A 27,185-nucleotide genomic window follows, 5' to 3' on the forward strand; every position below is an offset into this window, starting at 1 on the left:
AATTCCAAGACAAGTGTCCACTGCTACATAGGATAAAGTCCTGAGGTTTAGATTTCAGCTCTCAATCACAATCCCTAAAGAGGGTTCACTAGGAAGAAAAAGTAGAGAGTCTCTGCTCTAGAAGCACTGATCACAAACTCCAAATATTTCTTGTCCTCCTTTTTCAACCCTTAAGAAATACATTCTAACGGCCCACATTTCATTTCTGGCTTGGGACACCCCAAAAGGTCATTTTGAAAAGCACTCTGCCTTTTCTTTCACATTAATTTTATTAACTAGTTCAAAAGAGATAATTTGCCAAATGAGATATTTTCATGTGTTCTTGAGTAAGTGCAATCATCTACAAATAAGTTTCCTATTAAAATGTAGTCACAACAAAGCTCAAAACAAAATGGCTTTTAAAAGTAAAAGTTGTTATTATATGTGTAAGAGGCTGAAGTCAACTTACTGCTGAAAATACACACACAAAAAGGATAAATTGGTTGAAACTTTCACAAGAATGAAAAATGTTTAATAAACTTAGAATGGTGGGCTTATTAAACCATAGTGTTATTTACAGCCATAGTTCATCAACCACAAACACAATAATGTGTTTGCATGGCATGCTACAACAGAAGCTTTATTCAGTTCATTCAGAAAACATTGGCAAAATAAATTTCAATTGCAAATTCACAGATACAAGCTTCAAAGTATAAAGTTGTATATAACAAAAAATACAGGTAATATTTATAACAATAACTTACAGATACAAACTAATGATAAACTACAATTTCACAAAGGCTTGTAAACATTTTGCACACTTGTCAGTCCTTTCTTTTAGGCAAAGTGCTCTTTTGATGACAAATAAATTAACAGATACACACTTGAGTGAACTATTTTCATACAATACAAAAAAAAGTTTTGATTTATTTTCTTCTTGTAAACATAAGTTTTACAAAAAATGAAGAATCAATAAAAGTGTCTTGCAGGCCAACTAGAGATACATACCTGGGCAGCAAAGTGATGTTGGAAATGCTTTGGGTGTTAAATAAAAAATTAACATTAATATATTTTCAATGGTATTTTATACATAACAAATGACAAGTTTATATCCTTAATCATTTCTATCCCTGAAAAAAGGAATTAGGTATGACTTATTGGCAGTTGTGTCATTGAATGGGGTAACAAGGGCTGGAGTCCAAGAGTTGTTGGTGAATGAGCTACAAAATAGAAAGAAATTTGTGGATCAGTTTTGTATGGTAAATAAAACTGCCTTAAAAACAAACAAAAAACAATCCAAGGCAAAGTCCTCTCACTACTGATTATAGCTGAGGGCACCAAGCTATTCCACTGACCTCAGCAGAAGCATTAACTTATTCAGCATAGTGAGTATAGTATTATGAGAATCCAGGAATGGTTTACTCCAAAATCTTTATTTTGGGCCCCAAGCTTTTGCCACTTTAAAGTCCTCCATCCATACCCCATTCACTGCACCTTACCCTGCAGCCAGAAACACACCACCTTCGTCTACAGAGAAGTTGCTAAATTTCATACACAGGTTCCTCTATAGTGTGACTCCTGCCCCAAATTCCCATTTATGGATGTTTAACTGCCTCTTTCCTAAGCATACATGAAAACACAGTTGACTCAGGCAACACTACAGTCATTGATGTGAACACACACAATTTTAATCCTAGGGTAGGTAAATGGCAACAATGATACAGGCTCTGATTATTACTTTAACCAAACCTTAAAATGAACTTTTCACTCTCAGCAAAGACTATGCTGCTTCAAACCGAAAGTCCTTCTAACAGCAACTAAGAAAGCCGGACAAAATTTTTAAAAAGCTGTTTGAGGGCATCTGAAAGATACCAAGGCAGTGAGAGTTCACAAAGTCAAGTCCTAGAGAAGGAAGGAAATAAAATGAGGCTACTTTTCCTCCACAAGTGTAATGACAATTTTAAAAGAAAATGAGTGTCTAAGAGGATGAGAAGTTTAGCAGAGTTTTCACTAGTTAGACTTTGGGTGGTGGGGAACAAATATGAAGGACCAGGTACCACTGAAGAGAAGCCCTCATTAAAAACAACAGACACAAAACAAAACATAAGCTTTGGGGGGTATCCCAAAAGGCTCCTGCCAAGAAGTGGTGACCCAGAAACATGCCAGCCTTTGTGAGAACTGATGTCTGATTGGATTAAGTTGGTCTTCCCCTGACCTAACTCCCTGCCAATGGCAAAACTAAATTCTCTCTGGTGGAAAATATCCCATTCAGAGCTTCAGATTATTTCTAGTTTTCATACCTCACATCTGAAGTGCAATAAAAAAGTAACAAGGCAAATACGACATGACTTGACTAAAAACAAAGAGGGAAAAACAACAGAATAGATTGCGAAAATATCCAGATATTGGAGTTGTCAGGCATGAACTTTAAAATAACTATAATTAGCATAACAATTGTATTATGGAATAAAGTGATAAGAGATAATTCTGGTATAGAAATAAAAACTATATAAAAGAATGAAATGGAAATTCTAAAAACTGAAAACAATGACTGAAATTAAGACCTCAGCAAGTGAGTTTTACAGCATATACAGAGAGAGAATTAGTGAACTGGAATACAGGTCAGAAGAAAATATCTAGTCCAGAACATGGAAGATCAAAAGGCTAGAAAATATGGGCTTTTTCAGTAATAGCAGAAATAATATTTGAAGATACAGAAAGTTTGTATAAGCGAATACATCAAACTTTCATATTCAAGAAGCATATCTAGGCACATTCTACAAAACTTAAAACCAAGCACAAAGAGAAAAGCTGGGGGAAAAGGACATTCACTTTTAAAGAAACAAGAATAAGACCCATAGCTGACTTCAACAATAAGTGGTATCAAGTCAATTAACTATATTCTAAATAACAGAAACAATGGAAGAAACTATTTTATTCATATTGTCAAAGTGCTGAAAGAAAATAGCTGTAAACCTAGATTTCCACATATAAAGGAAAAACCATTTACAATTAACTGCATCAAAACAAAAACCTATTAAAAAAACCTAACAAAAGATGTGCAAGGTTCCTAAACAGAAAACTCCAGAATATAAGAGAGCATTTGAAGGTGACCTAAATAAACAGATAGACTAGGATCATGGTTTGGAAGACAATATTATTAAGGTGGTGGTTTCCTACAAACTGATTTAATAGATTATATCAAAATCTCAACTATTTTCTCTTTTTTTTGATGGAAAAAATTATGGGAACATAAAGGGTCAAGAAGAGGCAATACAAACTTAAACAATAAAATAGGATAACATGTATTACTGGATATCAAGAATTATATATCCAGCATTAGTAAAACAATTAGGTATGGATACAGAAATAGACCAATAAAACAGAATAGTGTGTACTAAGTCCCTTCAGTCACACCCAACTCTTTGTGACCCCATGGACAGTAGCCCTCTAGGCTCTTCTAAGGGTACAGAAGTTGACATATAAACTATATAGACACTTGGTTTATGACAAATGTAACACAGAAAATCAGCTGGGAAATTGGTACTTTCATAAACAAAACAAAGACTTTGTCCTTATTTTACACTACATAGAAAATTCAATTCTAGATGGACTGTAAATCTAAATGTCAAGGTAAAACATGGTTAGCGAAGTTTGTAGAAGATACCATAGGAGGAATATATGACAAAGGTCCATTTGGTCAAAGTTATGGTTTTTCCAGTAGTCATGTATGTATGTGAGAACTGGACCATAAAGAAAGCTGAGAACCAAAGAATTGATGCTTTCGAACTGTGGTGTTAGAGAAGACTCTTGAGAGTCCCTTGGACAGCAAGGAGATCAAACCAGTCAATCCTAAAGGAAATCAGTACTGAATATTCATTAGAAGGACTGACACTGAAGCTCCAATACTTTGGCTACCTGATGCAAAGAACTGAGTCACTGGAAAAGACCCAATGCTGGGAAAGACTGAAGGCAGGAGAAAGGGATGACAGAGGATGAGATGGTTGGATGGTATCACTGACTCAACGGGCATGAGTTTGAGCAAGCTTTGGGAGTTGGTGATGGACAGGGCGGCCTGGAGTGCTGCAGTCCATGAGGTCGCTAAGAGTCAGACACGACTGAGCGGCTGAACTGAACTGATAGGAGGAATATCTTCATTATCTTTGAGTAGGAACAATTTCTTGAACAGGTCATAAAAAAAGCATTCCTCATGAAGGAAAAAAACTGATGAACTACATTAAAATTAGGAACTTGTGCTCCATAAAACATACCCTTAAGAGAGTAATACATATAATCATGAAAAAACTGATCTATATGCAACACACAGCCAAAATTAGCACAAATCAAGGAAAAACAAAACAGACAAGCCAACAGACCAATAAGCAAAAGACATGAACAGGTACTTCACAAAAAAAAAAAAAAAAAAATGCCCAAAGAAAAAATACTCAGGCTCATCAGTGATGAGGGAAAAGCAAATGAAAATAATGAGATAGCACTATACAACCACTAAGCTGGCTAAATTAAGAGGTCACACCACATCAAGTGCTGGAGAGGATGTAGAGCACCTTGAACTCTCATGTGCTGCTGGTCAGAGTGTGTATACTGGTTCAACCAGTATCAGAAACTTTTTGGCAGAATCAACTAAGATTGAACATATGTGTAGTCAGGACCCTATATGCTACTCTTAGCATATATGTACTAAATAAAATTGTGAATTAATGTGCACCCAAAGGCATGTACAATGAGGCCCATAGCATCATATACATAAAAGCCCAAACCGGAAATAAAATGAGTGTCTACAACCCTAAGTGGATAATGGTATCCTACAGTGGAATTTTGTATAACAATGAAACAAATCACTGATTCTTGCAACAATACAAAGGAATCTCACAAACATTACAGTTGAAAGCAGTGAGACACAGAATACATTCTGCAAGGTTTGATTTATATAAAGCTCAACAACAGGCAAAACCAGAACATGATTTTGGAAGTCAAGGCAATGTTACTTTGGAGGAAGAGGATAATGAGTGGGAGGGGACATAGGAGAAGCTTCTGAGGTGCTAATTACATCCTACTACTTCCTCTGGGGAGTATTTACATGGATATCTTGATTTTATTAATTCATCAAGTTGAATACTTATGTGTGTACTTTTCTACATGTACGTTTTGCTTCAATAAAAAAGTTTCTTTAACAAAATTCAATAAACCTCAATCTAAAAATCTGAGGGTGACTACTGTCTCTGACCATAGGAAAATAAATTATTCAAATATTTATCAGGTCAAAACAAAACGAATGTTTTTTCTAAGTAAAAATCAAGCACTATCTATGAGTCATTATGAATATCTGTATTTTAGCTGTAAAGTGAGTGCTTTGCATGCCCCTTAAAAGGTGTCACAGAAGAAGGTTGGATAGTTCTCCCTACTGCATCCCTCTCCCACAGTATTTTTCAGCTACTACTGAGGTAATATTTCAAAATGTGAATCCTATTAGCAATATAATATGAGAAGGTATGAGTGATTGTTTGAAAGGCAGCTGTTAAATGTTAGGATACCTACCATCCATATAACTATGCAGTGCAGTTAACATCGTCCCATCTTGGGGCACATATGCAGAATAAGCCATTTCTTCTAACATGGGTGGAGACAGTCTGGAGGGTGGCACTGCTGTGACTGGGGCAGAGGAGGAGTGATTAGGACTGACGTGTTTCTTGTGGCGTGCTCTACAGTTCTGAAACCATACCTGAGAGAGGAGAAGAGCAACAGTAGCCATGTCACATAGCAGCTGAGCACAATACCAGTTCAATACTACAAAGGATGCAACTCTACCATATAAGCACAGCATAAATCTAAAGAAGCTTTCTTTAAAAAAGAGTTCTGTAGACACAAGAGAAATCATTTTGCACAGTTATCAACAGTCATTTTCCTTGCCCAAATAATAATTATCTGATGATTTAATTTAAAACTGGTTTTATAATAAGCCAGCATCTTCCAAAATAAAAACGGGGGAGGGGATTCAAAATTTCAGAAAAGTTTCCTTGGTTCTCCTACTGACATTTGGGACAAAAAGAAAAACGGAAAAAACCCTTTCATCAGAAATTTTTAAAAAATACACTACTCTGTATTCTCAGACACCTGCTGGACTTATTTGAAATCCATTTTCAAATGATTAAAATCCCCACTGAGAACTTAAGGCTTTCTACAAACCTCTTGATTCAGTTATTCCAGTCTCTTGGTAACCTGCTGAGTTCAATTTCTCTTAGTAAATACATAGGCTATTCTCTAAGAAGCATGTTAAAGTCAGGCTTACAGTAAGAAACAACTAGCAATATTTAAGTAGAATAAAATGCAAACATATCCACTGGTGAAACAGTTCACCAAATGTAAAGAGCTAACCACCTTGTTGTCCACTCCATCACAGAAATAAAGGAAGTTCTGGGTTAAGCAGAATTTTACGTGCAGGTCAGGGTAAACAAGTCTAGACCACCCAGAATGCTTCCAGTAACTAAGCTACCTGCATGTGAACTTCCTGCACTTAGATATAACCTGCCTACAGAGTGTTCCTCTATTAAAATATTACAGCATTTTTTTGCTATCACTCCAAACAACTCTGTCATAAGAAGACAGAGAAGTGGAGGGATTAAAACTTTATAAGGAAATTAGGATAAGAACATTTGGGGATCAAGGGAGAAGGCCAGGGGCATAAGTCTCTGCCCAGGGCTGGCAGGCTGTTAGTTGATGACTCAAGGGAATCAGGGCTGAACAATGCAGAACAGAGGGCTGAATAAAAACGATTTATTAAAAAGTTGGCCTGACTTCAAAAGGCATACCTTGTTATCCTTGGGACTCATAAACAGAGGTATAAACTCAAGGGGTTAAAACCAAAGGAAAACGGGTCTGAGCAGGTGGCTGAGGAGTAACATCTAAGGAGTATTTTGGGAATAAGCGTAGGCATGTATCAATGAAAATGATGTAGTTACAGCCTTATCACCCATGTTCTGGAGCAGCAGAGAGACTTGGGTATCTATACAGAGATTTCATCCAGAGTCTTCAGTCACAGTTCCCTTTACAGGCTCCTGAACAACAGGTGCCACTGCCGTCACCCAGCCAGCCAAGAAGACACACTCACACATTCTCCAGCTTTTAACCAGGGACAGCTGCCACCTGCCTTTTCCCCTGACACTGCCCAGAAGACAGGCACCCCAGAGGACTACATTAACCTAAAACACATGGCACTACAATTCCCAGAGTTTCTTCAAGGTGTCTTATGTCTCCAATAAATTATATATTAGATGGAAAATACTCGGTTATTTTCTTAAAGAATTTCAGACTTTGGAAATAAATATGAAGATAGCCTGATGTTAACAGTAGAATAACTACCTTAATGTAATTCAGATACCTCCTAGAAAAAAATCAACAGGTAATTAAGCAAAGAGTTTTGAAAACACAAAGTATCATGTAACCTGCACATTTAAATAAAGTTGAAGATTTTAGGCATCAGTAAACTTCTGACATGAGGGCTATCTAGCTTGAGGAACGAAATACAAGTCCTTTCGATTCTCCTTGCTGCTGCTGCTGCTAAGTCGCTTCAGTCGTGTCTGACTCGGCGCGACCCCAGAGATGGCAGCCCATCAGGCTTCCCTGTCCCTGGGATTCTCCAGGCAAGAACACTGGAGTGGGTTGCCATTTCCTTCTCCAATGCATGAAAGTGAAAAGTGAAAGTGAAGTCGCTCAGTCGTATCCGACTCTTAGCGACCCCATGGACTGCAGCCTACCAGGCTCCTCCGTCCATGGGATTTTCCAGGCACGAGTACTGGAGTGGGGTGCCATTGCCTTCTCCTTGATTCTCCTTACTGACTTAAAATCTCCTCTTGCTTTGCAAACCTCTAACAGAGTTAAAATTTCTTCTAAGTAAGATACTTTTTAAAAATCTAAGCTGTAAATTGTAAAATACATAAGCTGAAAGCAGGCCACATAGACATTCTGTAAAAGAAAAGACTAGTGCATTAGATCAATCTCTTAGAAAACCCAAAGGGCCAAATAAGAGAATTTAATGTATGAAAAAGATGTAATTTTAAATGACTGAGAAATTAGAGCTGGCACAGAATGGATTAGAGAAAGCTACCTAATCATTTGGGGGAGGGGGGGAAGAAAAATCTCAACTTTACAACATGTAACCAAAAGTCCATTACAAATAAATAAGGGTTTAGATATAAATAATTGGGAAAATGTTTATTGAAACAAAAGCCAATGTTGATACACTTCTCTAGGTGAAGCAAGAGAAAGACCAAAGCTATCAGAAAAAATATATGAAGAGATTTGAATATAAAACAATGTAAAATTTCTATGTAGTAAAAATAAATGAAAAGGCAATTGATGAACTATGAAAGTTTAACATGATAAATAATAAAAATCAGTAGGATAAAGAGAAAATAAATAACCCAATATAAAAATCAGCTAAAAAATACACTTTTTAATCACAATATAAGTAAACATATTAAGGTTTATTGATAATAAAAGAAAGACAAATAAAAACAATGATATTTTCTTACTGCCAATTGGAAAGGATGTAAAAGAATGATAGGTTTTAGGATTTATCCACTTTGAGGAAAGAGAAATTTCATATGTAGGTTCTGGGAGAATAAATTGATTATGAACTTTTTCCAAGGTGAATTTTGTACTATCAGTCAAAGGCTCTTATAATGCTTTTATCTTTTGACTCAATAATCTCACTTCTAGAAATTTATCCTATAGACACCACTGAATAAATGCACAAAGTATATACACAATGTTCTTCATTGTAGCATTTTTATGATGTAAAAAATTCAAAATAAACTAAATAAATTATATAGCAATACAAAGGATGTGTATTTTAATATAGAAAGAGAACTCCAAGCACACTGGGAGAAACAGGAATGTTTTATCATGTTTCTGTAAGATATACAACTCATAATTCAACTTTGTGAAAGGATATGTGAGCAGTGATTTTATCTGGATGTAGACTGTTAAAAGTAAAATCACCCATCCTTGTTCTGTGATTTCAGCTCAGTGATGATCTGCTCTGTTACAATGTCTCACTATGCAGATTTTTCAGGGCTTCCCTGGAGGCTCAGATGGTAAAGAATCTGTCTGCAATGCAGGAGACCCAGGTTTGTTACCTGGATTGGGAAGATCCCCTGAAGAAGGAAATAGCTACCCACTACAGTATTCTTGCCTGGAGAACTCCATGGACAGAAGAACCTGGCGGGCTACAGTCCACGAGGTCGCAAAGAGTCACACACGACTGAGAGACTAACAATTTTCACTTTCATGTAGACTTCAGCTAGTAAAGGTGAGATCTGTAATAATATCCTGTATAGGACCAGTATTTCCACCTAGTATTTGGGTAACCTAGTTTGCATATAAGAATCGAGGCCTAGTAAATCTCTTTTCTTTACCATTTCTAATGTGTGCTCAATGCTAAGAAGTAGCTGGGCAAAAAGGTTCTGACTACTATTTGAGTTCACAGTAATTAATCCTTCAAAAATACTGTAAAGGACTATATATTTGAGTTGTTAGTACTCCTTTGCCATCTTATTAAAATATTTAACTCTTGCATATTAAAAGCCACCACCCAACAATATATTCTCCAGGTTCTAGGGCTTGCAATGTAGTTAACTTTCTCATAATACTGGTGACCTAAATACCTGGAAATTATAAGAGAGATGTCTGTCTGGGGTTCTTACTTCTTCAAATAATAAAGAACGCTCTCAGAAAATCTTCCATTTTCCTTTGCTTCCAACTTCAAAGTAATCTAAAACATAACAACCATGAATCTGACTTAGCTATAGCAATCACTGTCACTGAATGTATAGAGTCTTTAGATTATGAGGACCCCCCTCAGACCATTGAGTTGGAACTACCTCAACAAAGGAAGTTTCACTTCCAGGTAAAGAAAACTCACCACCTCAATGGTGTGTGCTAGTTGCTCAGTCATGCCCGACTCTATGTGACTCCATGGACTGTAGCCCACCAGGATCCTCTGTCCATAGGATTCTCCAGGCAAGAATACTGAAGTGGGTTGCCATGCCTCCTTTAGAGGATCTTCCTGACCCAGGGATTGAACCCATGTCTCCTGCACTGGCAGGCAGTTTCTTTACCAGTAGTGCTCAGTGGTAGCCAATGCCAGTTTTGTAGACTTACATACTGAGAAAATTCTTCACTGTGAATGAAATCTGTTTTTCTCCTACATTCCCTCACAGAGACATGATCCTGCAACCTTTCATAACCATTTAAAGACACCTCTGTTTATACTCTTCCTTCCCTTACCATCTCTGGATATTTTCTCCAGATAAAAATCCCTGTTGCTGTCAATAACAGCACATGATTTCCAGACTTTCTTGACCTTAATCTTCCTCTAAAGGGAGCACTCTTTTCACATTGGTTCCTTGTTAGCCCCTTTCTAGAATTTGGGACTCTGAGACAAACACAATACCCTGGACATCTGAAAGTACTGAGGTTATGGGACTTGCCGCCTCAGACAGCCTCATTACACTGCACTTAACCAAATCCACTGCAAATCTAGGTCTTCAGAGAAGCTGAGGTATCATCAGGTCTCTCCCACTGACTTCTTGGAATAAATGATCTTTTAATTATGAAATACTTCAGGCCTAATAGAAATAAACTGAAGAATAAACACCTGTTTACCCACCAGCAAATGTAAGAAATAAAACATTATAGTTCAGTGTTAGACTTAACTGTTTTCCCCCACTGAACTTCATCTTATAGTCACTTGCATCATTACTCTGCTATACCTTTTTAACCTTAAATATTATTTAAAATTGTTTTCCATTTCCCTAATCGAAGGGAAATATAAGATCCTGATACAGTTGACTACTTCCATATTGAATCTACCTCAGTCCTTGGGCTTCCATGATGCTTCATACACTAGACTCATTCCTTGGTTCTGGCTGTGATGGTCTAGTTCAAACAGCTTGCTCCATTAAGTTCATTCTTCAGTTTTTACTGTCCACGGTGTCTCTATAAAGGAGCTAGTTTCATGAGTCTTGTTCATCCTTTGTAAAAGTTGCTCAGTTGTGTCCAACTCTTTGTGATCCCATGGACTGTAGGCTGCCAGGTTCTGTCCATGGAATTCTCCAGGCCAGAATACTGGAGTGGGTAGCCATTCCCTTCTCCAGGGGATCTTCCCAACCCAGGCATCAAACCCACATCTCCTGCACTGTAGGCAGATTCTTTACTTTCTGAGCCACCAGGGAAGTGTATCCATGGAAATGGTGTTTCATCCTTTAAAATACTGGTTTACATGCTCAACTGCCACCATCACTGCCTGATAATCAGAGCTGGAAAAGGAATTCATCTCCCTCCCAACTTCCGAACCCACATTTTAAAAAACCTGATTTAATAGGTTTTAATTTAAAACCTGTTTTAATTTAACCTATTTTAATAGTCCTGTCAGTAACACCATTTCCATGGATACTTTGACTTCAAATATAAGTCATCTTTGATGTCTCTCTGCTTCACCATTATCGCATCCAGGTCTTTTTCCTTGTCTCTCTTGCATCCAGTGCCTGCCATTAGTCTTCAGTTGATAAAATGTTTCAGAATGAATTTGAGGCCACCAGCTGTCTCTTTTTGAAAAATCATTATTTTGCTGGGCATCACACCTAATCTGTCAATCTCCATGTAGCCTCTCCCAACTCTAAGTCTTCCTATGTACTGTCACCAGTCCTTTCTTCCTAAAGTACATATCATGGTTTTCTCCTACTCAGAGGCAAACTTGATATTCACAGGCCTCTCCAAGTTCAGCTCAAACAACTCTATTTCCCACTATTTGCAAACATAAATTTTATCTTCCAACAAATTTGCTCTAACTTATCCTTCCCTACTTTTGTTTACATCATTCCTTCTACCTGGATCTTTAATAAAGGTCATCAACATTGCCCACCCCCTGTACACACACACATCCACATACACAATCATAGAAAAGTAGAAACAATTCTGGCTTCAGAAAAAGATCTAGCTTCAAACCGTAGTTGTCTTTTTAGCCTTAGGATCTTAGGCTTGCTCTGAGCAATGAATGAAGTAACTTCTGCAAAGAGCTGTCTAACAAATGGTAGCCTGGATCATGCAGGCTAATTAATTATCAGCCTTTTTAAAAAACTGATTTAGAATGTGAAGAGATCTAAAATGAGAAGCTAATGCTTTGACATTTCTACGCACACACCCACAATGTACACTTATAAAAACCTAGAATAGAACTTTTAGTATCTCTTGATTAACCTTTAAAATAGTCACCTGTATCACACGTCTGCTCAAGCCTGTCCTTTCTGCCAGTTTCTGGAGAGTCTGTGCATCTGGGTTGTTGTCCTGAGCAAACTGTGCTTGCATAACCTGTTTTTTTAAAAAATGTAGGTAGTAAATAGTAAATAGCTAAAAATAAGAAGCTCAATCTTCTGAACTTTGATGACAGGAGAGATAAGGCATGCACAAGAAAATGGAGTACTTGTATTTTACTACTTGAAAATCAATACAGAGAAGTGTATATCAATAAAAAGAATGCATATTATGTAAAATTATGCACAAGTTGCTATGCTCAAATCTTTAAAAAAATAAATTTCAACATAAAAAACTTGTCTCTCAACTATGCTGTTCAAAATAAGCTCACCTTTTCTTCCATTCTTACAACCCACAAAAAATGCATAAAAGTCTATTTACTATGTTTTCCATTTTGTTAAAAATTACTAGCATTAAGCAATTTTTAAAAATATAAAAATCATATCTTTGACCTCTATTCAACTAAACAGGTTCAAGGCCCCTACATCAATTTTTATTAGTATGAAAATAGTAGACAGTGCAACAGATTGCACTCCACTTAATTGCAATGACTCCATCATTCCTTGTTTCGACACTTATTCTATGCAAAGGAACATCTGGGACCTTAAAAGAGAGATACTCATCAGTCTATTGCATAAGAATTTCCTGAGATCTAAACATTCATAGATCGAAAAGCTCCCAGGTAATTCTGATGTGAACCTTTGGATTGGAACCTGGCCTCAGCTTCCTGGGAGAAAGATATATGCATGCCAACAATACAACAATACAAGTTAAAGTGAGATGCATGGAGTGAAGGAGGAGGAGGAAGAGGAGCTCTAGAATAAAAGCATAAGCAAAGGGCTTTGGATTCCTTCAGAAAAGGAAGTAATGGGAATCAAGCAAGATATTTGAATTTTATTACTTAAAAGTCAATAGAGGGAAGTATAAAATATAAAGAAAGTATTATAAGAATGAGAGAGTGGAGCCTAGCATCCAAATGATTGTGCATGTCCTGGGCATGGGATGGGGGTAATCTACCTAACCTAAAGTCCTGCTGACCCTGACACCATTTCCAACAGTCAAGATTAACTGCATTCTTTACTATGTTCCTCAAATAATACCATCTTCTGCCACTTCATCTGTCACCAGGTAGTTAGCTAATTTGCTAGCAAGTCGAGCTCTTCATAGCAGAAAGTGAGTTTCTGGAGGGCAAAGGGAATGTCTTATCCATTATATCTGGAGATAATGCCCAGATTAACTGAATGAACCTCCACAATGTGCAGAAAATCCGAAGATAGTGTGGAGAAAAAGATCAATGTTGTTCCGAGAAACCTTATGAGGTTTAAAAATTATGTATTTTTTCAGTTAAGTTCTCACTGATAGAGACTCTTCCAGAATAAGGCATTCCTGGCTTCCAGTCCAATATACTTGTCCACAAACTTGCTGTAAACTAGCACTTGTACTTTTGCTTTTAAAAATGGGCAGAAACAGCCTAAAAGTTTATTATCACGCCCAGTTCCCTTCATTCTTCCTCTCCTACTCCAAATGTGTTACTTTAATATCTTCATGTGCAAATAGTTGTGTTTATATGTAGTTGAGCATGTAACATCCAAAAGAGAAAAAAAGAATGAACAAATAAATGTCTTTGTTTTTTTAATTTTTTCAAGGAGAAAAGCTGAACAGCTATTTATTTGTAATGTCATTATAGATAATTTATAAAACAAAAAACATATGCTCTTCACAAATGCATTTCAAATTCACAAGTTTAATAATGGAACCAAATTACATTTACTAAAGCAATTTCTCATTAAGGAATAAAGGAAAACTCAAATCAACACTGATGGTTTACAACTGGAATATGCTAACGGAAAAGTAAGATGTATTCATCAGTGTTTAGTCTCACAAAAGAATCCTTTTAATTTCGACTTGGTTTCATTGCTTTCCAGTCACTATAGATGCCAAAAATCTACCCTATTCCTCTTCTGAGCTATTTAAAATGGTCAAGGATCTAGCCTCTGTAGACACATCATTTTAAAGCCAGAAAGTCTACCAAAAATGTCAACAGTCTGCATAGTAGCAGCTGACCAACTTAATCTGAAAGTAGATTAAAGTAGGTGCTAACCCTGGCATGTTTAACATTAATAATCATTGAGCAAGTACTTCCAACTACAATAAGCAAACCATAATATTGGCAGGAACTTTTAAAATACAATTTATACAAATGAGACAATATTTGAAATATTTTTGCCAACACAGAATAGTCTATTTTGTAAGTGTTAAACTATTTTTTTCTTCTCATAATTTTCTAAACAATTTGGGAAGTTTGTTTGTTCCTCATACTTTAACTCTTCTAAGTCCAAGCAAGGTACTGTATGAATAGTCTTGACTTACTGATCACCTATATTTTATTATTTTGCTAAATTCAAGCACTACTTAAATAATTAGCTTTCTGAAAAGTAGGACAATTTAACAATGAGGTACATGGCCTGATTTATTAAAACTCTGGTAAAGTATAATGATCAATTTATACTAAATACCTAAGCAACAAAGAACACTTGAGGACAAGAGTATGCCTCATTGTTTCAGTTATTCCTGGCATAGATAGATGCTAATAAACACTGAATAAATGAGAACATGCTTAGAAAGAATATAATTTCTGCCTTCATTTTTATTTATTTTTTAATGTGTTTTCATTTTTTTATTTTTATTTATTTATTTATTTATTTTTTTAAATTTTATTTTTAAACCTGAAACACTGTATTAGTTTTGCCAAACATCAAAACGTTTTTAAAACCTATGATTCTGGTATAAATTTTTAAAAACTCATGATTCAGATCACATTTTCATATAATAATGCATGGCTTAAGTAGTTTTTATGCACATTTGCAATTTAAAACTATAAAGCCATCTTCAAGATTCAGAATCTTGCTCTTGTTTTAGCTGCCACAGCCGTTAAATGGAGTCTTAGTAAGGCACAGTTCTACTCATGGTCTCCTGGGAGGCTAAGGAAAATTAAAAGACCAGAAGTTTGGAAAGTAGGGTCCAAATCTCTTCACTGCCATTCCCTTGGTTGTCTGCCTTGGGGGAGTCCCTGCAGTTCTTGGATGAATTGTAAGAGATGAAAGACGATAACGTACGGGAAATTATCTGGCATAGGACTTGGTAAACAAAGACCTCCACAAATATTATTCCCTTTCTATTTAATTAGTATCTATACTTTCCAGATGAGATTGTACATATCTACCTAAGAGTTGCTTCAAATTTTCAGTTACCCTTTTACTAATAAATTTTTATATCAAATTAAAGTTATTGGTCTTATGACTATTAAAATTATGGCCAGTCTTTCACGGAAACAGCCCACTTTATACACAGAACATATTTATATTAGAGATTATATTTTAGCTACTGGGTGTTTTGCTACCAGGTCTCCCACAGGTACACGTATCCCCTAACCTGGGGCTTTATGTGATTTTCATGATAACCAAATGAAGCACCCAGAAAAACAAGCTTCAAACAGATATTTCTTTCAGCTGCCTTACCTTCCATTTTCTACTTACTATGTAGGCGATGCCTGAATTAAGGAATCAAATATAATTTTCTGGAATTTTTTTAAAGAATGGATCTAGATTTTAAAGCTAGATTGCTTTTCAGTGACATTAAGGTCCTTTGGGATATTTCTTTCATATCAAGGCTTCTTTCTTAACCATTGTCAAAACAAATATTCTCTCATACTGCATTCATCTTACATACTGACAAGTATTAGAATACTATCAGTGATTTTTCAAAAAATTACCTTCATTCATTAACATTGTATAAATATCCTCTAAAGTCTGAGCTAAGATGGATACTATGTGTAAAGCACCTAGCCATTCATACATGGTAGGTACTTAATAAATGTTACCTCACCTTAACATAAAGCAAATATTTCAGTCACACCAATCTTTTAGAAAATGATTTGTCTGAAAAAAAATGCCAGAAATAAATCAGTGTGTGTACAGACTTAAATATAAAGCAAAGAGTAATTATTTCATTATTTTCCTGACTATAAAAATAGAAGTTATGACAATTATATTTAGGGCAACTAAGTTGAAAATAATCCCTCCACTTTCAGGGAACATAATCAAACTTTAGCATCAAATTATAGAATTACTCCCTCTACCCCCTTTAAAAACAAGGAAAGGTCTACTTGATTGCAGTCAATCAGTAGATTTCTATTTATGGTAAGGCATTTTCAATTCCTTCCTACTCAGAAAATCTACAATCTTGTCTATTAAAAGACTCAATGCAGTTTGTTAAAAAGATGAACACATCAGAGTCCCACAGACCCACATACTGAATGTCTCTTTCTGTTAAGTGTCCCAAAATGTTCTGTCTTCTATTAAAATTATATGTAGTAACATAAATACCTAGGTTAAAGTAATTTTTTTCAGTAAGTCAAGACAGAGCAACATTTTGTTTGCACCTTGATGTTAATGTTAACAGATGTCAGGGAGACAAACTTGCATAAGCTCACATCATACCACAACTCTTGGAATATTGATAAACAATATTTAGGGCAATGTTTTCATACACTCAACAAGTCAGTTTGCACAAAAAGCACAGACTAACCTTTTTGAAAAAAGAAAAATGTTTTAAGACAGCATAGACATTGCTTTTTGTTTGGCTTTTGTTAGTTTTGGTGTTTTTTGTTTATTGGGGTTTTTTCTTTTTCTTTTTGGTGGAAAAGGGCTTCAAAAACTCAAATTCATTGTCATGTCTACCTGGAGCTGATCTGCTGTAAAGCTGGTCCGAGCTCTTTTTGCTGGTTTTGGATGATTAACATCTTGCTCTGTAAGGAGGGCACCTTCAACACTAATTCCATTACCTGCATTTAAAAAACACACCAAACGTGTTGGTAACTCAAATGGGGGCAGTCATACAATAATAGGTTTCTTGCATCTCTTGGCTTGGTATGAAACTGTATACATCTTCTAGTTTGCCAAATCCCTTAAGATTTAGAACATACTAGAAGCATAATGTAGAAACAATATTTCATTTGTAGGCTTATATATTTAGTCAAAAGTGCACCAAGTTTAAAGTGCACATCTAAGGCTCATCCTTAAAAAGGCAAACACTAGGAAACAACTGGTTACAAAAAGCAAAACAGAACCCTAAATTCAAGGCTGCTTCCTGAGAATATGGCACAAGCCAAATACATATGCCATGGCTTTTCTTATAAATAAACAGATGGAGACTATCACTAACAGTAGAGGGCTTAATGAGTTTCACCACAATTACACTGCACAAAATAATGCTTTAAGAGAAAAAAATCATTTTTATCCCTGTGTTCACTGTCCCAAAAGATTCAAAAGTATTTTAAGTATATATTTACCATTTTCCACTTCTCTTTTTAAATTATCCAGCATGCAGTCATAATGCACTCTGCAGAGGACTTTCTCTTCCACTAAAGCAAACTCCTCTCCAGTGGAAAGTTGTCTTTTGCAAGAAAAGCAGGCAAAGCACGCCAAATGATAGACATTCCCCTTGGCCCTCCGGACCCAGTCAGTAGAATGGATATGCCTCCCACAGCGAGAGCAGCGAGTTCCATACCTTCTACACAAATGGGGGACGGGGAAGGGTGAAGAGTTAATGCTTGGTGAGATAGTCATCATAGGATTAAACTAACACATTATATTACTCATTGGATTAACCCAAGTATTTAAATCTTTTGAAAATGAAACAGGAATCAATTATTTTTTAAAAGTCAATATGGTAAGCAGCAGCAAGACTTGAGATGGGATCATAATTCAAACCTGTTTAGAAAACAAAAACTTCTCATTGTTACTCTAGAGGAGGATAGGATTTTTTCTTTTAAAATAAATGAAATACGAGTTTCAATATCCTTCTTGTAACAAATATCAGGACATTTATAAATTATCTAGAGACTCAACATAACACACACACACACTCCAAACTGAAAAAACTAAAACTACAAAGTGATACCATTGAAGATATAAATAATGATGTCTTAAAGCCAAGTTGAGACAATTAGGAAATGCTTTAAACTTTTTTAAAAAGTTAAAACATTTAAAATTGATAGTATCAAAGAATGAATAGAACAGAAATTGTTCACTCTGGTGTGTGAGGAAGGAAAATTCAGAAATGCTTCCTTTGGTAAACAAGCTCTTGCATTACCATCCACAAGAGGCGGAGAAATAGTACCTAAAACTTTTAGACACATTTCTGGACATTAAATGCAAGTTAATCTTAACAAAATGCCCGCTGTAAAGATTTCCTCTCTCTCAGTCCTTGTGACACTCTGTCATATCTCCTACCACAACTGCACTCATAGCCTGGCATATCCCCACTAAACTAGAAAAGTGTATGTGTCTGTGTCTATTCATTAACATATCTTTAGAGGTATTGCTAGTTTTTAAGTTAATCTGAATCATAAAAATCAGGTTTTGAATATAGTAAAATACAAGGTATTTTAAAAATCCTGAAGAACTAGACTTGTAAAAAGTCCCTGAAAACAAACATTTCAAGCAGCTTTAAATTACAAAAAAAAAAAAAAAATTAAGATTAGCGTACCCTATGTGAAAGAGGAGGCAAATTGCTACTGTTTTTGAGGAAATAGAAAGCAAACCTGATGAGAAATATATGACTTGGGTAATTATAAAATCCTATGATTTTATAAAATAAAGGACTCTGGGTTTCGTGAAGTGCTTTAACTTGCCTAGCAATTTTATTCAAATCAATCACTAAACTCTTAAATCAGTTTTTGAAATTGAGTATAAACAACATAATTAGTATTAGAAACTTCATAATGTAGTATTAACTTCCCAATTTCACAATGAAAATTCTTCTTCCTTTGGAAATGCAAATAAAGGAAAATGGTGATAATTTTAAAAAGTCATGCTTAAGGATGATTTCAATTTTGAGATAGCTATCCATTAAGAATTGAATTCTATCCTTGAGGAAATTTTCCATTTAAATGATTATAAGAGACCAGGCAGAGAAAATGTTACCTATAATACCATAGGCAAATATAATTGCACAAATATCAAAGAACAGACAAAAGAAACAGAATTTTTAGTCAGGTTATGTAATTAGACTTGGTGTATTTCTGATACTGGAATGGTCAATTCTTCTGAATAATATGGTGTATCACAGTTTTCAAACTGCTGGCATTTTATAGGTATATTATAGGGGGTCATTCTATAATAAACTGGTAAAAGTTCAATAACACTTTTTTTTCCCCCTATAATTACTTCATTTTGTCTTACTACTCTACCTGAACAAAGAGCATTGCTATAATAAGTCACCTTATATTTCATACTTTACATCCCTGCACAGCAAAGCTTCCCTGTTTATAATACCTAAAACTTTCATTTGCCAAGGTAGAAAGAATTATTCAAAGATAATTTTTATATACTGGGTTCCTAAAACATATAAATATGCTAGTTTTATTTGTTTTAATCCAATTTATCTCAAAAATATAAAGCATTCTCATTTTGAAATCTGTTGTATAAGAAAAAGTGGATAAATAAATAATAATCTGGTCCAGTAAATAAAAGTGGACAAGAAAGCCTATTTATAAAATTCTCTTTGTGTAAATAATTTCTTGGTGTATCTACTTACTAAAAAAACAAAAGAAGTTTCAGTGTACCTGAAATAATCAAGTTTGCAGAAAATGTCTTTGTCTTTAATGTAACAGCTGGTGTGCCTTCCTAAGGAGGTCCTGCAGACGCTGCAGGAGAGACACCGGACATGCCAGCACAGGTCGTTCACCTGTGAAGAAAAAGGGGCCAAATGAGATGCCATTCTAACACCATGCTTAAGAGTATTCTTCCTTGGTTTTCTGTATCAGGCAATTTTAAAAGCTAGCCCATTAATATTTTACAACATGCATTGAATGTTTCCATCTAAGAGGTATCATTTACATAAATACGCCTCTAGATATACTTTTAGATTTCACCCAGAAAAATCACAACAGCACATTCTACACTTCGTGTTTATTTTTTTTTAATATAATTTTGAAAAATTCAAGCTTTTTTTTTTTAAATCAAATGTCCATTCTATTTTTTTTTAAATCAACATCTATGAACATAGGGAAACTTTTTAAGTCCTACATATTGGTTTTATAATTTTTCCTTGACCAAATTCTTCCCACCATAACACACGGTAACTAAAAATTTCAAGCCACATACTTTCTCAATCTACTTTTTCGCCAAATAATTATAAACTATTCACTAGTTACAGTGAAAAAGAAAATGGAAAAAAGCTTTGTAAGATAAATACTTACCCTTGTAAAGAAGCCAGGCAATTCATTTCTCTTACAAAACAGACACTGCTAAGGTAGATTTAGATGTTGATATGGCAGAAGCCCTGGCTCCCACCTAACATTAAATAATCAAAACATAAAGCACTGGTAACCCTACTTTAATGATTTGGTCATTAAAGGAAAAAATAAATCTATTATAAGTGGTTCTAAAAAGGCACACAAGTATTGTTTGTCATTTATACTTGGTAAGACATTTTATTTTATAAAATACATTAATAAATCATAGCATTTTACATTGTAAATAGGGGCATGAAATACTGTCGATTAGTGGACAAATCATACAAACCCTCACCTTAAACAGTTGCCATCATACTATAAGCTGCATACCTTTAGCCTTCAGGGATGAAGATGTGTACTGAACTGAATTTGCCTATAATGCAAGCTCCTAAAGTTTGCCCTTGTTAAATGGGCACAAGAACTTGGTTTAGCTTGTTTAAATTTCATTTAAAAGAACAGCAATAATGCAAAAACAGCAGTTACATTGTACAAATGGATCTAATGCCTAATATAGGAATTAGGAAATTGGAAAAAATGGGAAATTTTGAAATATAGCTTTTGCTACACTATTTCATAATAAAGACAATCTTGTCCAATGATTCTATTATGTTAGCACTACTGTTCAACATGTTTTACTGTGACATGAAATATAAAAAGTCCTGTGAAGCTGAAGAAGAAAGTTTCACTGGCTTCTAATTAGTTATGTACCTCTTTCCAAAGCACTGATGATTTTAGTGAAATTTTAAGTTTTGGTTTTTCTATAAAAGAACATGTTCACCATACAAGAAAATAGGGAAAATAGCAATGGAAAACAACCGGAAAAAAATCTGAGGAAACCAAAATTTAAAAAATTAACAATCGTGATCGCTGTCCTGGATATAGAGATGCATTTTCTTTTTTTTTTTTTTTTCGCCCTCAAATGGGTCCAATTAAATTAAAGTTGAGAAGTACAGGCTTCCATTAGTATTCCACTGTTTAAGGCCTCTGCATTTTGATCTTATCCAGGCTTTTTTTCTTTTTAAACCCAGGATAGATGCAGTCTTCAAGGCAGAGTCATGGTCATTCTCTAGTTCCCTAAAGCCAGATGTAATTCCTGGTCTGCCACCTTTCCTCAAAGTTTACTAAAACAAAACAAAACAAAAACCTCCTTCATCTTCTTTTTCTTTTCCAGAGAGGAAAATAAGGTGAACAGAAAAAAATTCTGGAGACTATAAACCTTTCCTGATGGCTAGCATTCATCCAATCTCTGTATGTATACATATATAGGATCAATCCAGAAAAAAAAAAATCACTCAAACGACAGGGCACTGAAGTATCACATGGGGCAACAGATGCAGCTAACTCCTCTCACATTTTTGTTCTAACTCCATTTTACTTGCCTCATGATATGGTGTTTTTCTATATTAAACAGTTACATCCTCAAATATTCTATTTAACAATTATTTTTTCACCAGTGACTTGAACTGAATTCAGACTTATCTGGAAGAATATGTACTCAAAATGGTGGTGGTGGGGGAGTTGAGAACTCAAGAGTTTTTATATAAAGTGTCAAACTTTTGTTAGTTTCCTATATGAAGATAGTTTTCTTGCACATCTACTAATATATACTTATGCATATTTGTACATATACTAAAGAGTAAACTAAGACTGTATGTGGAAGACTTCATTGGGAGCACTCCAGTCCTATTACAAAGGAAAGCTTAAAAAAAAACGGATATAATTTAGATTGTTTTATACAAATATATATCTGATATATAAACATATGTTAACATATAAAAGATGAACGATAGAAACGATTATCTATTTCAGAGGATATGTTGAGTCACTTCAAGCTTTTTTCTTTTTCCTCTCTAATATGAAGTGGGTCCATTATACATCCATTCAGAAATGTTCTGAAAGATAAAGCTAATTTCTGAGAGAGCTCAAGAAAAGAAGAAGCTAGTTTTGATTCTAAAAGATGGTTTTGAAATATTCAAAGAGGTTCAGGTCTAGAAACACTGAAATGGGAATCTTAAGAATGCAGATTTAAAGAGAAAGCCATGCTAACTTGCCAGCCTTAAGAATCAACCACTAATTAAGTAACTTAGTTACTTTTTAAACAGTTTTCACCAAAACTCCTTTTGGTACTTTATCTTAGTTGTATCTACAGGGTATCATTCCAACTTCCCAGATGAAGCAGTTTTGTATGCTGAGGCAGAAATTTAAAGAAACTCACAAACTTGCTTTCTGAATTCATATTCTACATAATGAATTCTTTTGAGAAACTAGGTGGGGGATGGTGGTGGTGAGGAAAATAGAAAGTGAACTGGTTTGCTACTAATTTAGTGTAGGAGAGATCATTATTTTAAATAGTGGTTTAAAAAAAAACTATTGAAGTTGAAATTCCATGATATTAGGATTAAAACACAGGGGACTATGATCCTTCATGCAATGACATGGATAACTGGCCTGCCAGAATTTGTACTCCAAAACTCCCCCACAATATCTTGAGAGGAAGTAAAACAAATTCAGACAGACAGTCAACTCTCAAACCACCACGTGAAGCACTTCATCCTAGGCATTTTTCTTTTTGTTTTGTCTAACTTCACATCAATTTCCATTGCCCTCCTAAGCACTAGAGATGACGTTAAAAAAAAAAAAAATCACTGAGTGGCCCTGAAGTATTAAACCTTAGTAAGAGGAGGAAGATATTGAAAATGGTTTTTATTTAAATGGTAGTATGACTTTTATTTTGGAAAAGCCTCAGGTTAGTGTAAATAAACATAAGACTATATAAAAAATATCTGTCTAGAAAAGACTCTTTGAGGCACTTCACAGTGGTTCTCACCAAAGGAGACACTGAAAAGGGAAAATCGGTCAACATATACAGACTTGGAACCCTCATAAGCAGGCAGACCCCTGAGTGTTATTGCGGGTTATAACCCGAGGCTCGGTAAAAATAATTAGGCAGGACCCTGTTTCCAGAAAGGGTAAGGATTTCCCCACTTCCGTTCCTCTACAAGTAGGTGGCTGGCTCCGGTACATTCACCCGGGTATCGGCACCCCTAGACCACACACACAAGCAGTTTTGCAACAGGGGGTATTCTAAGATTTCTTCTCCCACTTTTTCCCACCTTATGAGTTGCTCTTGACTGGGCGGTTGTACTAAGAAAGTCTACAACCTCGAGCGAGAACTTGAGTGGAAAAGAAGGGGAAAATAAACTTTTCTCCTTCCCCAGAGCTCCCCGGGGAACCGCGCTCGCCTTGGGCCTCGCGGCTCCGCCCTACCTTGAGAAGGTACTTGTCCACGATCTCCAGGCCGCAGCTGCTGCACACACACTTGCCAGGAGGGCAGACGGAGCCCGAGGCCATGGACCGGGGCGAGGACGACGGGGACAGCGGGGCCGAGGAGGAGCACGAGTCCTCGTCCCCCACTCCCTCGGGGCTCACCTGCAGGAAGCCACGAGGCGCGGTCTCAGGCGGTTCTAGACCCCTCCTCCTCTCCCCATCCCACAGACCCGCGGGGGCTCCCTCACCTCCTCCCCTCCCTTCCCCCAAGCCACCCCCAGTTCCTGATGTCCCGCTCCTCGCCCTCCCCGGGGTCCAAGCTCCCACGGCGCAGTCGCCGGGGCTGCAGACCCCTGACCTCAAAGTCCTGGGGTGCCTGGCGGCTCTGCCCAGCCCGCCCCAGATCCCTCCCCCTCCACCGGCTCCTCGAGGGCCCACAGTTGAGCCCGGGAAGGAACTCTGGGATAGCAGCCCTCAGTTCTGGGCCGCCTCTCCAGGGCCAGCACCCGGGGCCCTACCCACTCACCAGCCCCTCTTCCCCGGCGCCTTTCCGAGTCCTCCCGGCCGCCAGGGCTGCAGTCCGCCGGCACTCCTCCGACATGAGACCCTGGCACTGAGGCGGTGAGAGCCGGGAAGTGGATGGAGAGGAACAGAGACGAGAAGTTCAGAGTCGGCACGTGCAGCCCGGAGCTTCAGCTTCTCCGCACGCGGGGCGAACTAATGAAGGCCCCCGCGCGCTGGGCCCCAGAGGCAGCCGTCTGGGCGCCTGGGCCCGCGCGGCTGCGGGCGAGCGGACGGCGGCGCAGCCCTAGCGCGCAGCGAGGCGTCCACGGGAGCTCCGGGGGCTTGCCCGGCGCGCCGCCGCGCTCTCCGGGCTACGGGTCCCCAGTGCTCACCGGAGCACGCCGGTTCCCCGCCCCCCTGCCAGGGGTAACGAGTTAATAACAATCATCCCCGCACAAAGCATTTTCTTTCTAGACGTCAATCACTGCGGAGCGGGGATCACTGGGCTAAAGGGGGTGCATGGGGGGTGGGGTGGAGTAGGAGAGAAGAAAAGAGGATTTGAGGAGGGGGTGGGGGTAGAAACTTGATTTCTTTAATAGCCTCAATTAAAAGAGCGAGACATATATATTTTTAAATGGGAGCTTTTTGAGTTGGATAGCCCGAAAGGTGAAGAGGTTTAATAGGATACTTGAAAGCTAATTACAGCGGGATTTAAGAAGCCTGGTGTTTGTTCCGATGACAATTTGAATGAAAATGCTTCAGATTAAACCGAGCCAGCAGCTCTTTCGTAAACTTACAGCAATTAGAGCTGCGAGTGATTTATACTCGTTTCTTTAAGGTGTAAATTGCCACTTATTGCTCGGTAAGTCAACATTTGAGTTACCAAAGGATTATTTTTAACCAGCGCAAAAAGCGGGTCGAATAATGGAAAATATCCAGCTGAATTTAATTTGTGTCATTAAAAAAACAACTCACACAACCTCGGTCAAAATGTTTTAAAGCAACAACGCGCATTACTCAAGTGTTTCCAAGCTTTTGCAGGAGTTTTGTTCTTAAACGAAAACGCAGCCGCTCTGGGCTTTTTCTGCCTTCGTTTACGGAAACGTTAGCTTAGGGGGCGGGGGGGGGGGGGGGTGGTGTCACGGAACTCGAGCGGCCCACACTTCTGCAGTTCTCTCTTCGCCTCCCTGTTCCCTCTGACAGCATCAAGCGAGATGCGGTCCGAACCCCGGAGTCCCCCCAACCCCACCCACTCCCGGGCTCTCTGCCGGGACCCAGCGCCGCAGCACTGAGGCCGCGTCCTCGCAAACACAGAGTTTAGGCAGGAGCCCCCGGATTTCCCGTGCGTTCCCCGCAAGCATTCGGGCGAAGACAAAGTCAGTGGTGCCCAGTGCGGGGCCTCGGAGGCGCTCAAACAGGCTGCAGATGATTTTCAAACCTAAAACGCGACATACCCCGCGTTTGTGATAAACGCTCCTGCCTCCAGAGCGAGATGAGAGTTTGTCGGTTTCGCGCTATCGACTCTTAGGAACGGTGCAACTCGAGAGCCCTAGGGTTTGTTTCTTTCGACTTTTCTTTTCGTTTCTTTTTTTTTTTTTAAGTAAAATGGCCCTCAAAGCCCTCACTGCGATCCCAAAGGTCTTCCTGGAGCTCCGTCTGCTTCTGTTTCGCTGTGCGACCGCGGCAGCGAGGATCGCCCTGCGGCCGGAGGAGCTTCTTGGGGCTGGCAAGCGTCCGCCGGCTGCCGAACAGAGAAGCCTCGCCTCGGGTCCGTCCCTCCCCCACGTCCACCCCTCAAGCCCCCAGCCCCCCGAACCTCCCGACTCACTCTCCCGACCTCGCGATCACCGCTGCAAACACAACAAAAGCACGACTCACATCGCCTTAGGCTCGAGGCTTCGTCTCCCAAATTACGGTCTCCATGCCTCAGGTTAAGTGAGCTTGTGGGGAGGGGAGGCAATGATTACTGACTAACGCCACTACATAATAAAAAAAAAAATTGCCGGGTTTGAAGATGAGACTGTTACAGGTAATTTCTGAACCTCGTTTAGGAGCCCAAACAGCTGGCGTTTCAAGGAAACTGCGATTCAGCTGGTCTGGCCGGGCGTCGGGTCGCTCACCTTCTCAAGGGGAACTGCCAGCTCCGGCACGTCCTTTTCTTCTAGTTTACACACAAACATCTGATCGCTTTTCCAATACATGGCACTGCTAGGGCTGCTTATCACATACCAACTCCAGAGGGTCAGAGGCTGTCCGTGTCTGCCGATCTGGCCCCCTCCCCCGCCCCAATGCACTAATGAAAGCTGACACACCAAGAAGAGTAAGAAGGCTGCAAGTCTTCGTCCAAAGAGGCCGCTGTGACCGTAGCCACTCGGATGGACTGTTCCTAAGATTCTTTCCCCAACTTCATTGAGCTCTGCCCCTCTAGGAAAAGGGGGGAAAAAAAAAGTTTTGTTTTCCAGAGGGTGGAACCTTACATCGAAGGAGGGAAGAGGGTGTGTGGTGAAAGTCTTTTCCAGGAGGAATAGCCTCACCTCCTTCAGAAAAACCCGCCTTCCCTACAAGTTAAGATCGTTATCAGGACAAGCCAACTTACTCCAGATTTAGTATTAAAGAAGGAAAAAAAAATGAGACCGGCCAGTTAACTTTTGACTTTTAAAAAAATCTGCTCTCTGCATCTGCCGTGGCTTTTTAATTCTCACTCCCTAACCAAAACCTAAACAAAGATTCAGGTTACATCTCTTTCTGCAGCAAGCTGAAGGGGAAGCGGAGGTCTGGGTGACTCGAATGTTTTAGTCATTCTCCT

The 27,185-nt window shown here is 37.9% G+C and overlaps 1 protein-coding gene across 5 annotated transcripts; it reads right to left on the reverse strand.

Annotated features, from left to right (window-relative positions):
* Positions 1 to 482: 482 nt before the first annotated feature.
* On the reverse strand, positions 483 to 26,788 carry LHX8 (LIM homeobox 8). 5 transcript variants are annotated; one of them, XM_044944843.2, is made up of 10 exons: positions 26,500 to 26,788; positions 26,258 to 26,358; positions 24,402 to 24,488; positions 23,876 to 24,037; positions 19,937 to 20,058; positions 17,660 to 17,880; positions 17,049 to 17,152; positions 12,271 to 12,366; positions 5,536 to 5,719; positions 483 to 1,199 (listed from the first exon to the last, which is right to left on the reverse strand). In XM_044944843.2, exons 3-10 carry the CDS (start codon positions 24,474 to 24,476, stop codon positions 1,123 to 1,125), a joined length of 1,041 nt encoding a protein of 346 aa, XP_044800778.1. In that variant the 5' UTR covers positions 24,477 to 24,488; positions 26,258 to 26,358; positions 26,500 to 26,788; the 3' UTR covers positions 483 to 1,122. The 5 variants fall into 5 exon arrangements, with proteins under 5 accessions (XP_044800778.1, XP_045022060.1, XP_044800777.1 ...); XM_045166125.1 differs by having other exon boundaries at positions 26,258 to 26,788; XM_044944842.2 differs by lacking the exons at positions 26,258 to 26,358; positions 26,500 to 26,788 and adding an exon at positions 25,834 to 25,970.
* Between the last annotated feature and the right edge of the window lie 397 nt (positions 26,789 to 27,185).

The sequence above is a fragment of the Bubalus bubalis genome, chromosome 6 (assembly GCF_019923935.1).
Source record: "Bubalus bubalis isolate 160015118507 breed Murrah chromosome 6, NDDB_SH_1, whole genome shotgun sequence".
Classification (NCBI taxonomy): Eukaryota; Metazoa; Chordata; class Mammalia; order Artiodactyla; family Bovidae; genus Bubalus; species Bubalus bubalis.

What these genes read in the sequence shown, in the direction of transcription:
- LHX8 (XM_044944843.2), bottom strand. Translation starts at nt 24,476, where the DNA reads ATGTCGGAGGAGTGCCGGCGGACTGCAGCCCTGGCGGCCGGGAGGACT. An exon ending in TGGACAAGTACCTTCTCAAG is followed by an intron (nt 20,059 to 23,875) that starts GTAGGGCGGAGC and finishes TTTTCTTCACAG; the next exon opens with GTGAACGACCTGTGCTGGCA. An exon ending in TGCAAACTTGATTATTTCAG is followed by an intron (nt 17,881 to 19,936) that starts GTACACTGAAAC and finishes CCATTTGTGTAG; the next exon opens with AAGGTATGGAACTCGCTGCT.